Below are 16,600 nucleotides of genomic sequence, written 5' to 3' on the forward strand. Positions count from 1 at the left end.
GGGAGTTGCTTTTGGAAACCTCAGTCCAAACCTAAGCCACTGACTTGGCATTGCATTAGTGACAGCCAGAATTTTCAAAAGGTGGTACTAGTAGGCTGTTAGGGTATTTGTTAAATCTGGGAGTTGTATTAAGGTTGCAGTTATCCTGTTGGCTAGGTTGGTGACATCAATGAGCCTGATCTGGATCAAATTTGCAGATAATCTAACTTTTCTAATCTGCATACGTGTGTAAGGTCCACAGTACACAACAGCCAAAGAACTAGCACCCCCTCAGAATGGCAGCTCCTATATTTCTTCTATTGTAGGCTTTATGTTAAAGGTTGTATTGCTGTTTTAACATTTAGGATATAGAAGCCAGGCGTCACTTTTATTAAAATTTAGAGGTTTTCTTGTCTTCTAGCCACCCGGATCCAATTCTATGCTATAGAAATAGCACGGAACAGGGAGGGATACAACGATGTCATCTTCCAGCACAGAGCAGCAGAACCTGTGAAATGAACCATGAACAGGACTAATGACACCAAGCTGCCAGCAATCCCAATTCTACTGTTTCACCCTGGACACACTCATGGAAGAGCAATCCATTACCCAGCAGGCTCTTGCTGCCTTGTGTCACAATACCAATTAACAAACAATTCAGTTTTATTTTCTGCAGTTTCCACTATACACTCATTTGGCAAACAGTAAAATACCCAGAATTCATTGCTGTCAACACAGACATCTAAACCACCTCAGAGCCAACAAGTGCCGAACAAGAGTATTTTTTTTTTTTTTTTTAAACATTTTTCCAATAAAATAAAATACATGTATATCTACACCTCTCTTGCTTCCATATGTGACTGAATAGTTGCCTCAATCCTGTACATATTAATGCATCATTATTTGAACAAGTTTGCGCCCTAAAATGGCAAAGCAAGCCCATTATGTGAGAACGTAAAATATTTGTGACAAATTCCTCTCACAGTTCAGCAACAACAGCCCCCCCCTGCACAAAGCCAGCCATGTTGTCATTTGAACCTGTAATCTTAAAATCCAACCCAGGCCTGGAGAGAGGAGAGGAATTGTTAAAACCTGTCAAGAATGTATTACTGTTCACATTCCCATACCAGCACCCATCACTGGGCCAGGGACTAAAGGAACAAGAATCTAATGGGTACCTTTCCATGTTAGAAGAAGTATGTGATCTGTCTGATATTGTCACAAACCCCCCCCTTTGGTGTATAAATCAAAAAGGAACAAATGCCAGACCAAAATAATGTGTCAACACCGCTTTAGGCTTCACGCACACTGGGCAGTTCCTTTTCTCTTCTGAACAACAGAGCTCTTGGCAGGGGAAAAGCTGTTTAAAATACACATCTAAAGCCACCTATCGCACTCATCTTTGGGCATTAATGGGTCCGATGACCAGAATATTCATTTAGGCCAGCCATTGGATGCACAATAGATACATCTAGCATTTATTTCTACAAAAAAAACTAACTTCCTCATCTGAATGTGCTAGTGATTTTTTTTTTTTTATTTATTTTCCCTGTAATTGCTCATGTGTACATAGATACACAGACTAACAGAGATGCAAAGATGATTCACAAAACAAACCCCACAATGCATTACAAGGGTCAGACAACCTCACCCTTCCTCAGTGCTTGCAATGGAGTAAGAAATCTAAATGGAGAGACTGCTATATCATCCAGTAGCAGCTGCATTATTGGTCTTAGCGACTGATTAGTGTTCCAGCATTATCAGTACTGGGTACAGTTCAAAGTCTCTCCCTGAGTCTGTTTAGATTTTTCTTCACTTCAAGCATCAATGACACCCAAAACACATTGCCTGTATTTTGCTGTATGGACTCCATATTACTGACATATTAGTCTGGTGCTCATTTCTTGGATTCATACACTGAGTGGAGCTCAAGGTTACCCTCCAGTGGATGTCTTATTTGTATGTGAACTGCCTAACCCGAGAGCTCTTTGAATGTGTGAGTTTTTTTTTTTTCCCCTCTCCCCCCCCACCCCTTGCGTTGGGGCTAGTGAAAGGCAACGGTGATTAGTGGGGTATGACCTATAATAACATCCAAAATCATGCCAGGTTAACAATTTGTTTTCAGCCACCAAAATGTGCTTTAGCCATGGCTGTAATTTCTCTTCAAATTTATTTAGCCCACTCTCAATTTACCTGAACTACCACTGGCATGTGCCCAATTCTGTTTCTACAAGTCATGCTTGTATCTGTCAGCCTTGCAATGCTTCATGGGACTTCTAGTTTGGCCACCAGTTTTACAGCTGGTGATGGCATTTCCTCAGGGTGGCAAAGTGTAGAACATATACAGACATAAAAAGTAGTTAAGTGCAATAATGTCATGAATCCAGCTTCTAGAAGGAACTGATTCAGATGTCTACAGAAAGCATCTCAAACTACTTGCAACATGTATTGTTACCTTGAAGCAAGCAATTTCAATTCCTGCTGAAAAATTAAATAGAATCTGCTGTGATTTCATGTTTTAGTCCATTCAATATCAAAGTGTTTCAGCATTAATATAAATGCTATGATTAACACTGGTACACACATACCAGCCCTAAATTGGTTTGATGAAGTTATTTCTCTAGCAGTGGTTGTATTTAGCAACCATAGCCAATTTATCTTTCACTCTTGGTCACACAGCAGAAAGAAGCACAATGGCAGATACAGCAGCTTTACAATGGCAACTCCCTTCTTGGTGTATAGTCTGTCACCCATCTATTCCAGGCACTGAGCTGACTACCACTACTATCTGTAAGGAATAAACAAATACTTTTTTTTTTTTTTAAGATCTCCTTCTGAAAATGCTAGATGCCTAACCCTCCTGCTGAGTGAGTGATCCAGAACAAGACCAGTTCTGCCTTCACTTGCAGCATTCCTGATCTAGGTCAGTATTAAAGCCAAAGACATCCAGCATTTTAATTTACTGAACCTGATAGAAAAATATAGGACCTTCCTTTTTAGCTCCTGAAAATGCTAGATGCCTGGCTTTCCTGCTAAAATTGACATTCAGGCAACTAACTGTACTGTTCCCTACACTGTAAAACTAAGGCAGTATAATCGGTATACGGACCAGCCCTTTCACAGGCATAATACACAACGTGACCTGCTTCACTTGAAAAAGATCATTGGCTACAAAATCATAAGTTGTTCCGTGGCATTGAGGCAACTATCAGACACTATAGGCTTTTTACACACCACTGGTCTCCCAATACTCCAGTGCAGGACGTGTATGTGCTAAGCGGTGGCCTGGCATTCTCTCTTGCTGTATCCAATCATTATGTGGAGGACCCAACAAGACAGAGGCCTGTAACGCTAATCATTCACCCCACAGTCAAAATAAGAGCAGTGAGAGGGCTGCATCCCTCGGTATACAGGATTTATTTATTACAAAATGTCCTTGCAGAACCTGTTCACCCTTTCAGTGCAGTCTCCGCAGAGCCTCACTCTAGCAGCGCAATGCTCTGCCACTTCTCTGTACATCCACGCTGATGGGGAAGGGAAGCTGTGGAAAGGGGGCAGGGTGGTGGTGATTTTACTGGTCACTCAATATGACATACATACATATATATATTTATATATATATTTGTAATTTTCAATAGGGGCTCAAGTCCAGGTGAACAGGTGCATCTCTCACATTCGCTCATAAGCACCCCACCCGCCTCCACTCTGTGGAAAGGGGGGAGGAGGCAGAGATCCACTCGCCGTATTTACTTCCCCTGTCCGTAGAAAGAATTCAAAACATTACCAAAAAAATGTGCAGGACTTTGTACAAGGGGAGAAAGGTGGTGGGGAGATGATGGAGGAGGTGTGGGGAGAGGTCAGCTCATCATCTCGTTACTGTTGGGGCCGCAGCTTGAGTTTTTCATTGAGTCGTTGACTTCTCGTCGGAAGGCTGAAAGGTTCTGCGTAAACCTGAGAAGGACAAAAAAAATACAAAAACAAATGCATGAGGTGATGTTGCAATCAAATATAATTCCATGTTGTTTGAACGATCAGTGCTTTGTCCAAAAATCTAGAGAAAAGCAATGGTTTACCATGAGCAAAGGCTTTTTTTTCTTTTGCAGAAACAAAAAGTGTCAGTCTTCAAAGAAATAAATAGTGCTGCACATTCACAATAACCCTAGGTTCAAACTTGTGCGGTTTCCAGTTTGCAGAAATGCATTACAGTCCATTTAACATGATTGCTTATGGTTAAAGTTCACATCTGTGCGTTTTGTGGAAAGGATCAGGGACTTTTTTTTTTTTTACCCACAGCAGTCTTTGGTTCATCAGGATTGAATGAAGCCACATAAAAAAATTCAGGTATTGCATTTTTGTTTCGTTTTTTCACCTGCATGACAACAAACTCCTCCCCCTAACAACAAACTTTCCAAAAAACGTGTGTTCAAAAGCATAAAAACATGCCGGAAAAACACATTAAATAACATGCATAGATGTCCAAAATGTGAAGACTAGACAGAAGAGATGGGGGGCTATTCATGGACAGGTGTGTCACCAGACTGTGGTGATGTAGGAGGTTGTCAGAGCCCACTAAGTTTAAATGCCACTAAACAGTACCAAGGTCATCCACTGCCCAGGGTAAAGATGGAAGACTCCCTCAGCCACTCTCAGCTCTGTTCATAGCAACCAACCAGCATCCTAATTCAGCACTGCAGAATTGGTTTCTGGCTTGAACAAAAAATCTGTCATGCAGAAGCCTGAAAGGGAACCTCCAATGAAAGAGCATTACTTTACCACAAAACATCCATGATGTCAATTTAACCACTTGCCAACCGCGCTATAGCCTAATGACAGCTACAGCGCGGTTTCCCCGTTCTAGGAGGGCGTCATATGACGTCCTCCCAGAATGCACCCTCCCGCAATCTCCGTGATCGCTGTGTCCATAGGACACAGCTGATCACGTGATGTGGTAAAAGGCCAATGCACAGCAGATCACCAGGTAAATGCAATTGCCGGTTATCGGGTGCACTTTAATCAAGCTGTCACAGCGTGTGGAAAGTACTGCTAATAACCGGCAATTGTCAGAGGATGGATTGGCACTGATGATCAGTGCCCAGCTGTGCCACCCAGCAGTGCCGCCACCTTTGCCCATCTGTGCCTAGTAGTGCCACCCACCTGTGCCCAGCAGTGCCCCCCATCAATGCTGCCCAGCAGTGCAGCCAATCAGTGCCCATCATTGCTACCTATCAATGCAGCCTCATCAACGCCCATCAGTGAAGGAGAAAAATTACCAGTTTGCAAGTTATAATAGACACAAAGAAACTTTTTTCAAATTTTTTGCTCTTTTTTTGTTTATAGTGCAAAAAAACAAAAACAAAAAAAAAAACAAAAAAAAAACAAAAAAAAAAAAAAACACCCAGTGGTGAGTAAATACCACCAAAAGAAAGCTCTATTTGTATGAAAAAAATTATAAAAACTTCATATGGGTACAGGGAATGCGCACTTGTCATTCAAAGTGCGACAGCGCTGAGAGATGAAAATTGGCCTGGGCAAGCGCCCAGTAGGAAAGTGGTTACTTACTTACTTACACACACACGCACGCACTGGTCAGTACAAGGATACAAAGACTCCCCCCTCCTCTGGTTTGGTGGGCAGAATACGTCATTTAAATAAATCATCATAAACTGGCAGACTTTCAGCATTACTTGCCGATGCAGCCTGCTTCCACCACTTACTTCATACCTGACAGTATGGGTGTGTGTGTGCTGGGAAGGGAAACCTTTTCCTCTTTCTGAGCATGTGATGAGTCACATGACCAGGGACAGGAAGCACAGGATTCACCAGCAGGCACCTGTACTGATGGCAGCTCTGCTGCTGCCCTGCATCAAGAGAGGCATTAAATCTACAATGCCTCCTTGAATTTCCTAATGGAGCTTTGCTCAGAGCTGAAAAGCTACGCGCCCCAGCACAGGACGCTCACTACCACTCAGCAGCCCTGAAACCACTGCGCCCGGGGTGGCTGTCCTCCCTGACCCCATTGTCCCAGGTCTCCCACTATATGAGGACTTTCCCCGACATATCACCTAAAAATGAAGCTTAGCCCAGCCTCCCCAAGTTCCCTACAGTGAGCAGACTCACTAATCAACAGGGAGTCGTTCTAAATTCTGAATTGGCTATTGGTGTAACCTTTACAGTTGATAACTGCAGAGGAGCACCAAGGCAGATCCATCTATGAAGTAAAATAAAACTTGGTAACTAAAACAGCTGCTGATGCAATGATCCAGATCAAATCACTTCCATTTCCTTTGTGACATTCTAATTGCATTTATTAGAATCTTAGTTTTTCCACACTAACCTGTCTCTGTTTTTGGTGAGTAGGTTCCCCTCAATTCCTTCCATTAAGTTCTCAAAGCACAAGTGCATAGCTTGCTGCTTCTCTGGAGGCTGACTGCTGACGATGCTGTTCCGGAGCTCTGCAAAGTACTGCAAGACAAAGTGTTATAGATGGTGGCAATACTTACAGCCCTGTAGGCTTGCTTAGAAAAGCTGCTCGCTCCTTCCTTACATTACACATATTCCACAGCCATGACAGCCAATAAAATGTATCTTTTGGTAATCTGACCACGAAACTGAAATCTGATTGGCTGCTACTGATTACTGTACTTTGCAATGGCTTAAAGACTAAAAATGTGTTAATGGGATAATAAAGCAGGCAGCAGTAGAAAATCGAATTAACAGAATGAAAAACAAGATAGAGGCAACTGATGGGACATGTCACCTACCTTCTCATTGAGGAGAATTAAGCCTAGTAACGGCCTGCTCATCGACCACTGGTTTCGGCAGTCTTCAAATATTATGATATTGAGAACAGTGGAAAGCATCTGTAAGAAAGACACGCATAAAAAAAAGCTAACCAAGTTGCTCTCCATACATTATCCCCTTTATGGACTACTGCATGTAGCCAAATATACATACACACACTAATATATTTCATATATCAAAGAGTAAATATATATATCAAAGAGTAAATAAATAAATATATATACAGTTGTGTTCAAAGTAATAGCAGTGTGTTGAAAAAAGTGAATAAAGCTCAAAATCCTTCTAGTAGCTTTTATTTCCATACACACAAATGCATTGGGAACACTACACATTCTATTCCAAATCAAAACATGAAGAAAAATATATCACATTTGTGTTGTTCCTCTAAAAAAACTGAAGAAAAGTGAATATTAGACTGTTCAAAAAAATAGCAGTGTTTGTATTCTTCTTTACAAACTCAAACATTCACTATATAAACTGAAAAATGTTTGAAGATTTTGCTTTCCTTTGAATCAATTAATATTTAGTTGTATAAACACTGTTTCTGAGAACTGCTGTACATCTGTGTTGCATGGAGTCAACCAACTTCTGGCACCTGTGAACAGGTATTCCAGCCCAGGATGATTGGACTACATTCCACAGTTCTTCTCTATTTCTTGGTTTTACCTCAGAAACTGCATTTTTGATGTCACCCCACAAGTTTTCTATTGGATTAAGATCTGGGGAGTGGGCTGGCCACTCCAAAACGTCAATCTTGTTGGTCTGGAACCAAGATGTTGCACGTTTACTGGTGTGTTTGGGGTGGTTGTCTTGTTGGAACACCCATTTCAAGAGCATTTCCTCTTCAGCATAAGGCAGCATGACCTCTTCAAGTATTCTGATGTATTCAAACTGATCCATGATCCCTGGTATGCGATAAATAGGCCCAACACCGTAGTATGAGAAACATCCCCACATCATGATGCTTGCGCAACCATGCTTCACTGTCTTCACAGTGTACTGTGGCTTGAATTCAGTGTTTGGGGGTCATCTGACAAACTGTCTCCAGCCACTAGACCCAAAAAGAACAATCTTACTTTCATCAGTCCACAAAATGTTGCGCCATTTCTCTTTAGGCCAGTCAATGTGCTCTTTGGCAAATTGTAACCTCTTCAGCACGTCTTTTTTTCAACAGTGGGACTTTGCGGGGGCTTCTTGCAGATAGCTTGGCTTCACATAGGCGTCTTCTAATTGTAACAGTACTCACAGGTAACTTTAGACCTTCTTTCATCTTCCTGGAGCTGATTGCTGGCTAAGTCCTTGCCATTTTGGCTATTCTTCTATTCATTCGAATGGTAGTTTTTCACTTTCTTCCACGTCTTTCAGGTTTTGGTTGCCTTTTTAAAGCATTTCCGATCATTTTAGCTGAGCAGCCTATCATTTTCTGCACTTCTTTATATGTTTTCCCCGCTCCAATCAACTTTTTAATAAAGGTACGCTGTTCTTCTGAACAATGTCTGGAACGACCCATTTTCCTCAGAATTTCAGAGAGAAATGCACTGTAACCAGCATGTACAACATTTGCTGCCTTCCTTCCTTAAATAATAATTGCCACCTGTTTTTCAAAGAATAAATGACCTCACTAATAGAACTCCACACTGCTATTATTTTGAACATGCCCCTTTCAATTAGTGATTCAATTACACAGAATCAGCAGCATGCATGTCATGACTGTTGGGTCTGTTGGATTTCTATTACTCTACTACACCTGCTAGTAAATAACTTGCCATGTAGAAATATCATTTCTACCAAAAACAGTGATTGATCAGGTTAGTGATGTCTGATTGCTATTATTTTGAACACAACTGTGTATAATAAATATATATATATATATATATATATATATATATATATATATATATATATATATCTCTAGTCTGTGCACAGTTTAGGACTTTAAGTTACGCTTTAATGCCCACACACTGCATGGGTCTATGGGTGGCATAGGTTTCTGTGCTGAGAGTGCAATCACTCCACGCTCCCAGCACAGAGGTTGAGTTGTCAAAAAGACAGCTCTTGTTCTGTACTAATGATCATGGACCAGCTCCCAATCATATAACCATTGTGACAGCCAGTCACAGTGGTGACATAAATGGGCTTACTTTCCTGCCCGCCATGCATAATAGCCTAAGTAAGGGACGCCAAGGCAGATGAGAAGGGGTTAAATGGCAAAATTCAGTGTTAAAATAAAGATTACGGAAGCATTTAAACAAACAATTCAATTTCCTGCAATACATCTACATAGGGGTAGAGAAGCCACAACTGTTTTCCTGCTTGTTCCAGCTGCTGGTTAGGTGCTGCGATTTCAATACACGGTTTCATATAAGAAAGCTGCATTTTAGAAAAATGTCTGCTATATCGCAGTCTGAAGAAATCAGTCATGGATAGAACTAGTTGCATGCCAATTAAATACAGTATGTTAAACCCTTTATGACTAAAGTCACCTGTTGGATCATCTCCGGGTGCTGCTGCATTATGTGCAGGAAGCGTTCACTCTCCTGCGGGGGAGGGGCTCCCCTTTTCTTACTACTACGGGAAAGTTGCTTGAAGAGGTATGTGACTATGTGGTCCAGGCAGGAGCAGCAGCCCGTGCACACCATGGTGTCTAGAGAATGCAGAGCATGTTATTAAAACGACAGACTGCACAATGTCGACATCTTTTTCAAATACCAAATACAAGCAGATACCCACCCAGAGCTGTGAGCCCCTCAGAGATAGAGGAGAGAATGTACATGATTACATGAGGCTCCAGGCTGGCAATGAAAGACATGTGATCCTGAGTCAGCACCTCCAGCAGTGAGTAATATGACTGACTGAGCTTGGGGTAATCCTGCAATCACAGATAAACATTTCATGTTAGATTTATAGAACTACAACTCAGAGCCTGGGGCAATGCGTCTATTACATGGGATGCTTGAGGCCTGCTTATATTGAGGATAGCAAAACTGCTGGGTTTGAACATTAAATGCTTCTTTAATTAATACAGTTGAAATGCTAGTTCTTTTGAGGTGACAAATGAAGAAAAGCAGACAGAGGGGCAAAAAATGAAAAAGGAATGGAAAAAAACCACAACTATGCCACTTCTCCAGCTTCCCTCCAGTAAAAATACTGCTCCTTTGAGAAGCACAAATCACTTTTCAAAGGAAAATGACAGGCGGTGAGGAGGCGATGTGACTTCTCCTCCCCACTTGTTTGAACCCTATTTTTGCAGACAAACACGCTGCAACTGCGTACATTGCACTGGGCTGAGGGGTATTTGCAGCACTTCCCCATTTGCCTAAATGGGTCACATTCAGTGGGCTTGCTGCCCACCAATTGTGACAAGTTGGGTTGTTTTTGATATGGGGGCAAAGCATCAGAGAGAGGCATGTAAACACCCTCATGTGCTGCCATTTGCAGCTTAAAGCAGAACTCCACCCAAATGGCTTTTTGTTGGGGGATGGGCTGGTGGTGGAGTGGGTGTCTGGTTTTGAAAGGGTACGCGCTCAGATCGTCAAACTGGCGGCCCTCCAGCTGTTGCGAAACTACAAGTCCCATCATGCCTCTGCCTTTGGGAGTCATGCTTGTAACTGTCAATCTTGCAATGCCTCATGGGACTTGTAGTTTGGCAACAGCTGGAGGGCCGCCAGTTTGACAACCATGGCCTAGGTGATCCAACTGGAAGTTCCCCTTTCCCCCTCCCTCCCCGCAGTCATCTGGGACACGGTCCTGGAAGACTGCAGGACCATTCACAATGCGCAGCTTGTGCAGTTGGCACCCAGCTGTGAAGCCGCAAGCTGTCACAGCCAGGTGCCCACAGATGAGATGCCAGTGCTGGGGAGAGAAGACAGAGGGAAGGCACAGCTCGGGATAGCACATCGCTGGATCCTGGGACAGGGGAAATGTCTGTTTATTAAAAGTCAGCAGCAACAGTTTTTGTAGCTTCTGACTTTTAATACACATAGAAATTACTGGAGTTCCTCTTTAAGGTGTAGTGGTTGAGGGTGCTAAAAACGTGGCTCAACTGTGCATTTTTACTGCCTCCCACAACTGCACGTCTAAATAAGGCCTAACAGCGCACAAAACTATCCCTGAGAAGTAAGGCTTCATCATTAAAACAAAGATTAAAAGAATAAGTTCACCTTTTTGACAAAATAATAAAGTGCTAATTCTTTTACAGGTCAAAAAAAAAAACGTGCATTTATTTTTTTTCGTCTGCAGGAGCCTGGAAAGCATTGCACCAGCGCTCAGTAGATCACTGATGCCATGCAGGTCTCCTGCAGACCTGTCAGAATATCTGCTTGCTGTACGGGATGTACGAGTAAGCCGATAATCTGACAGGAAGACACAATGAACTACCATGGTGCTCCCCAGGCTGTGGTAGTTCATTAAAAACTACAAGCTGACAGCGGCTAAGGCTGCCGGGACTTGTAGAACTCTATGGACCCATACAGCCACGCTGTTTTCAAATATGAAAGTACAGGAAGAACTTTCCCCGTACTGTCAGAGGAGGGGGGTGGTGTTAGGTACAGCTGCAGCTATGGGAACATGTTACATGTTCCACCCTAAAAACGGCTGGAACATGTAACATTTTCCTAAGTGGAAGAGGAGATTCAAATCTTTAGAAATGGTCATTCCTGACCTGTTCTGCGACTCCAGAGGAGACAGCTCTGAATAAGCTTGGTTTCATCTGGCAATCACAGATGGGCAGTCAATGTTATTTATATAGCAATATGACTAACAGTGCTTTGGGCCATCAAAAAAAAGAATATTAGGACTGATGTATACATAATAGGCCAACTAAATGAACTTATGAATTTAAACTGCAGATGACTTCTTATACAGCCAATGCATCTTGTGGTGATCTTCAAATGCTAATGTTTAGGATGTTCTATAAAGTGGTAAAAATAGAAATGTTTCCCATAGCGACTTGATTTCATAAATGCTATTTGCATCTCAGGTAAGACAAAATAAGCCCGATTAGATACTTATAATAATCCTAATTGATACTTTTCAGAAAGCAAACTTATTTGGATTTAACAACCAGCAAATTCCTAATCATAACTAAGGGAAATGCGAATTACTAGCGGAGGTTAGGATGGACCTGCAGATCAGAAGACATAACTATGCTGCAAGAGAAAAACATGGAGCTTTGAGTGCAGTATTACCAGCAGATCACTGTGTGGCACAGACAGCAGCAGTTTGACAAACGTCTGCAAAGCATTATCCAGAGCTTCATCGCCATACAGCCGGAAGACCCCAAAGTTGACATAGCTGCCACTGAGAGCGGCTTTTAGCACCGAGAAACATATAGAGATTCCCTTCAACTTCAGAACATAGAGCTGCTCCTTGGGGAGCTCACCCAGGGTCAGGATTCGGTTACCTGAGGGGGAAACGCATGTCTATAAGCACATATAAACAGCTTCAGAAAGAAGAGACTTCAATACTCCAGTGAGATGATACTTTCTACAGAAATAGAAGCACAATATAAAACTGTATGTAATAGGCACATTTCCTGCTTAAAAAAAAAAAAAAAAAAAAAAAAAAAAAGTAATTTGCTTTGTTGCCTTCATGGTCCAAATGTTATCCTAACACAGATTTAAATATTATGAGCAGATGCGTGGCCACGCCTCCTCAAAGCAAACAAATCAATTCCTGAGAGCAGGCTCCTATGAGGCTGAAAATCATCTTTTATGCAATCAGTAAGCCCTATGCACACCATTGTCATTCAGGACTTGATGTCTCTAACTTTTGAACCAAAATGCACCCCTGAATTGAAAGCATCTCCGGGCATAAAAATGTTTTTCCCCAGTGAAAGTCCTTTTCTCTAAGTGGGTGTTCATTTAATACGGTTTCCCTTTCTTCACCTACTTCTAACCTGCTAATCCTTTTAGTATCCTCCTTTCTACATTACTGTGCTCCTTCATTTTCTCACACTCCCTCCAAAGGTCTACCTTCAATGTGGAAAGCTTCTTGCCAATGTCTCCTGCAGACCTAATCCTCTGAATGGGGAGAAAGGCAGCCTCTACTGCGACATATGTGATCATCTTCAGTGATCATTGACATGCAGAGAGGTGTAGAATGCAGAGGTCTGAGTGATTGTGTAACTGCGTAAAAATCAGGCAAAAGGTTTTTCTCTGCAAACCTTTTAGTAAGTGCATAGTTTTCCATGTACAAGGGGACAGCCATATTTTCTCATTGCATTGTTGGGCTCGGATTTCTACTTTGCAACGTTCAGACCCATTCATACGAATAGTTGTGAAAGAACACAGTCACTGGTGTGCAGGAGGACAGTGGTGCAGATGTGCTGATCCAATCAAAGTGTTTGCTCTTTTCTTAATGCAGTTCTGCAGGCTGCAGCATGATGCGAAGCAAGTACTGCATGCATTGTCGTGACCTTGGCAAATAAAGGCTGATGGAGAGATCCTGCATTTTGTGAAAGCAGTAATCCATTTAGGTCTCACATCAGACTCATTCAGCCACAGTAAAGGTTTAGTTTAAGGCTTTGGAGTGTGACTTTTGATGTGACTTTACACTCTCTGGCATTCAACTTGCATTAACCACCTCCTGCCATATAGTAATATGACGGACGCAAGGTGGTTCTCTCGTTCTGGGAGGACGCCATATGACGTCCTCCCATTCTCTCCCTTGGACACAGCGGATCACCGATCACGGAAAGAGCCGAAGATGTCGGCTCGGTCGTGTGATCAGCTGTGTCCAATCACAGCTGATCCCATGTAAACAGGAAAATGCCGGTTATCTGCATTTCTCTCCTCTCGAGCTGTCACGCTGACAGCTCGAGAGGAGAGCCGGTAATCGGCTTTCCGCGGAGGGGACATGTACACTGATCATCAGGGCCCTGATGATCAGTGTAGCCCCAGCAGCGCCACCTGTCAGTGTCCATCAGTGCCCTTGTCAGTGCCAGTGCCCATCAGTGCCACATCAATGTCACATATCAGTGCCCATCTGAGCTGCCTTTCAGTGCCACCCATCAGTGCCAGTCAGTGCCGCCCATCAGTGCCAGTCAGTGATGCCTGTCAATGCCCATCAGTGCCACCTACCAGTGCCTCCTCATCAGTGCCCATCAGTGCCACCTATCAGTGTCTATCACTGCAGCCTATCAGTGCCCATCACTGCAGCCTCATTAACACACATCAGTTAGGGAGAAAAATCACTTATTTACAAAATTTTATAACAAAAACTACAAATGTTTTTTTTTTTTTTTAATTTTCAGTGGTTTTTGGTTTAAGAAAAAGTAAAAAACCCAGAGGTGATTAAATACCATCAAAATAAAGCTATGTCACAAAAAAACAACAATTTCATATGGGTACAGTGTTGCATGACCGCACAATTGTCATTCAAAGTGCGACAGCGCTGAAAGCTGGAAATTGGCCTCGGCAGAAATGGGGTATAAGTGCCCTATAGGCTAGCGGTTAAAGTTTTCAAAGTTTCTGCAACTTTAAAATGCATAGATCTGAACAGGTGCCATTGAAAACATTGGGCTAGGACTTGTCTTACGACATTATGGGGTTTATTTACTAAAGCTGGAGAGTCCAAAATCAGACTCCCTTCTGCATAGAAACCAATCAGCTTCTAACCTCAGCTTGTTCAATGAAGCTTTGGCAATGAAACCTGGAAGCTGATTGGTTTCTGTGCAGAAGTGAGTCTGATTTTGCACTCTCCAGCTTTAGTAAATAAACCCCTATGCGTCCAAAGTTGTATGACAAGTTGCACAAGTGTGTGGATATTATTTTATCGTTACTATCTTGTATTACGTGTTTATATGTATTATGGAGGCCTTCATTTTTTGAGAATGCCATCTTATGTCTCTTGCTAATATGTTTTGATTAATGCTTTTAGTTTTTCATTTGGTTGAGACAAAAGTATCCATTAATTATTTTCAGCTGCAATTAACATTTTGGTAAGATGGGTACATAGCATGTGTGCAGCATGATGCATAGCCTGTGATTAAGTGCTATTAAGCAATAATGTTAAACAAATTAGAAGTCTCACTGCACCTGCAGAATTGCACTTGATTTTAAAGATACAGTATATATTACAATAAAAAAATAAATGATTTTACCGAAGTGCGGTCATCCACAATCCTTCACAAGGCCTGGTGTTGCTGTGAGACTGTGCTGGGAAAGGCTGCCCAGTGCCATCCCAAAACAGCTGGTGTAAGAAAGCTCTTAAAAAATAATGACTGTGCTTCACTGCTTCTTCTCACAAAGGAAGTCTATCAATTAGTTGAACCACAGAAAACAACGCACTGACTATACAGCGGATATTATATTTCTGACATGCAAACAAAAACCGATTCCAATGATCCTTCAAGTCACATCAATGGGCTGACAGTGATGTAAGGAAGGGTGCAAGCCAGAACTGCCAAACTCTTCTACACCAACTCATTATAAGTGTGGAGGAAGAAACTAGGACGTGTGTCAGTAACCTACAAAATAGTGGTGTCACACAAAGTGACCACGCAGTTTGGAAAGAGGTGTGTAAATAACAAAAAAATAGTTGGAACAGAAAAAAACAAAAAAAGGTAATTTGGTATGTTAAATAAACTAATTTATCCATTTGTAAGATAATGCAGATTAAGTGAAGGGAGTATCATCTTATTTAACAGCTTACCATACGTCGTGATCATTTTACTGGTCTCTCGGAATAGGAGGATGCCATTCGGTGAGGAAACATCAAACTGTAACCTCTGTGATCTGTGAATGTGTGTCAGACATTGTCAGCTCTTATTTGCAGTTTTAACAGTAAAAATAAAAAATAAAGGAAGGGGAAATCACACCTGTTGTGTACTAGTTCTGCCATAAGCTTAAGGATCGGTGTTGTACAGGCCGGGTCATGGAACCAGAGTTCTAGTGCCCTCTGAAGAATGGGCATGTATGCTGGGTATCTGAAAATGGCTAAGGAATAGCAATGAGCAGGACTGCTACATATCAGACATGCCCCTCCACTATTGACAATCCTTATTGGTTAGACCACTACATATGCATTGGTAGACTTTTTACCTTTTAGTTCCGAATTAAATGTAAACTATTTTGGTTTTGGAAAAATAGTGAGAGAAATTCTCAAAAAGTAGGGATGGTAAGGCCCTGAAAAAAATATAATTAAAACCTCCTGCGCTTCAGATGAATAAAAACTAAGCAGCCAGCACCCTCTTTAAACCAAAAAGTGTATAAGTGAAAATTAAAAAATGGTGCAGCGCTAAACAAATGTCATTATATAAACGAACATAAGCCTAAACTGATACATAAAATTATATATAACACAAATAAACATGCATGCAAGGATGAACCCCCTGCCGGTCCCCTATGGGGAAAAAACGTGAGCATATATCTATGATGGTTTGTACATATAATCATGCAAAGGGATACCACACTGCAGCAAGTGATAAAGTGAATAAATACAGTCCACTTCAAACAAAACTGTGATTCTTCAAAACGTGAGAGTGCCACTGGTGCCACAATCCTATAATGGTCTGAGTGCCTCCTCACCTCCCCGCACTGACCGCAAGGGCCAATACGCCTTTGTAACATATAGGGTATAACCCTCAGATGTCAACCGGTCTCAGGTCCACAGTAGATTCCACCTCAAATGCTGTATTCCAAAACCACCTCCAGCCGCTCTTAATGGTGGTAGTATACCACCAGACGATGCTCAGAGACACAAACAAAAACTTCCCATAGCGTGATACTGTAATTTTATTATAAAATATAGATACAAAAAATGCCCACTTACATTTCCGCATTAGATTTAAAACATGTAGCAAGTCCTCATGTTGTCCTGG

General features: G+C 41.9%; 2 protein-coding genes across 5 annotated transcripts in view; one reads left to right on the top strand and one right to left on the bottom strand.

The window, feature by feature from the left end:
• The window catches only part of PBDC1 (polysaccharide biosynthesis domain containing 1), a 44,533-nt gene that overhangs the window by 25,984 nt on the left and 1,949 nt on the right, over positions 1–16,600 (top strand). For 3 of the 4 annotated variants that reach the window (XM_089658716.1, XM_089658719.1, XM_089658717.1), the window contains one exon: positions 401–817. The exons of the other annotated variant lie outside the window; for it this stretch is intronic. In XM_089658716.1, coding sequence (XP_089514842.1) covers positions 401–515 — 115 coding nt within the window. In that variant the 3' untranslated portion in view covers positions 516–817. Of the gene's footprint in view, positions 1–400; positions 818–16,600 lie in introns of those variants that run through there. 4 annotated transcript variants of the gene reach the window in all.
• XPO7 (exportin 7) overlaps positions 625–16,600 on the bottom strand; it is an 87,298-nt gene continuing 71,322 nt past the window's right edge. Inside the window, exons 21-28 of the mRNA XM_089658709.1 lie at positions 15,599–15,706; positions 15,433–15,515; positions 11,967–12,181; positions 9,511–9,649; positions 9,264–9,424; positions 6,741–6,839; positions 6,314–6,441; positions 625–3,930 (exon numbers count right to left, since the gene is read on the bottom strand). Coding sequence (XP_089514835.1) covers positions 3,837–3,930; positions 6,314–6,441; positions 6,741–6,839; positions 9,264–9,424; positions 9,511–9,649; positions 11,967–12,181; positions 15,433–15,515; positions 15,599–15,706 — 1,027 coding nt within the window. The 3' untranslated portion in view covers positions 625–3,836. The remainder of the gene's footprint in view (positions 3,931–6,313; positions 6,442–6,740; positions 6,840–9,263; positions 9,425–9,510; positions 9,650–11,966; positions 12,182–15,432; positions 15,516–15,598; positions 15,707–16,600) is intronic.

The sequence above is a fragment of the Staurois parvus genome, unplaced genomic scaffold, assembly GCF_062004578.1.
Source record: "Staurois parvus isolate SC_StPar_1 unplaced genomic scaffold, SC_StPar_1.0 ptg001090l, whole genome shotgun sequence".
Lineage (NCBI taxonomy): Eukaryota > Metazoa > Chordata > Amphibia > Anura > Ranidae > Staurois > Staurois parvus.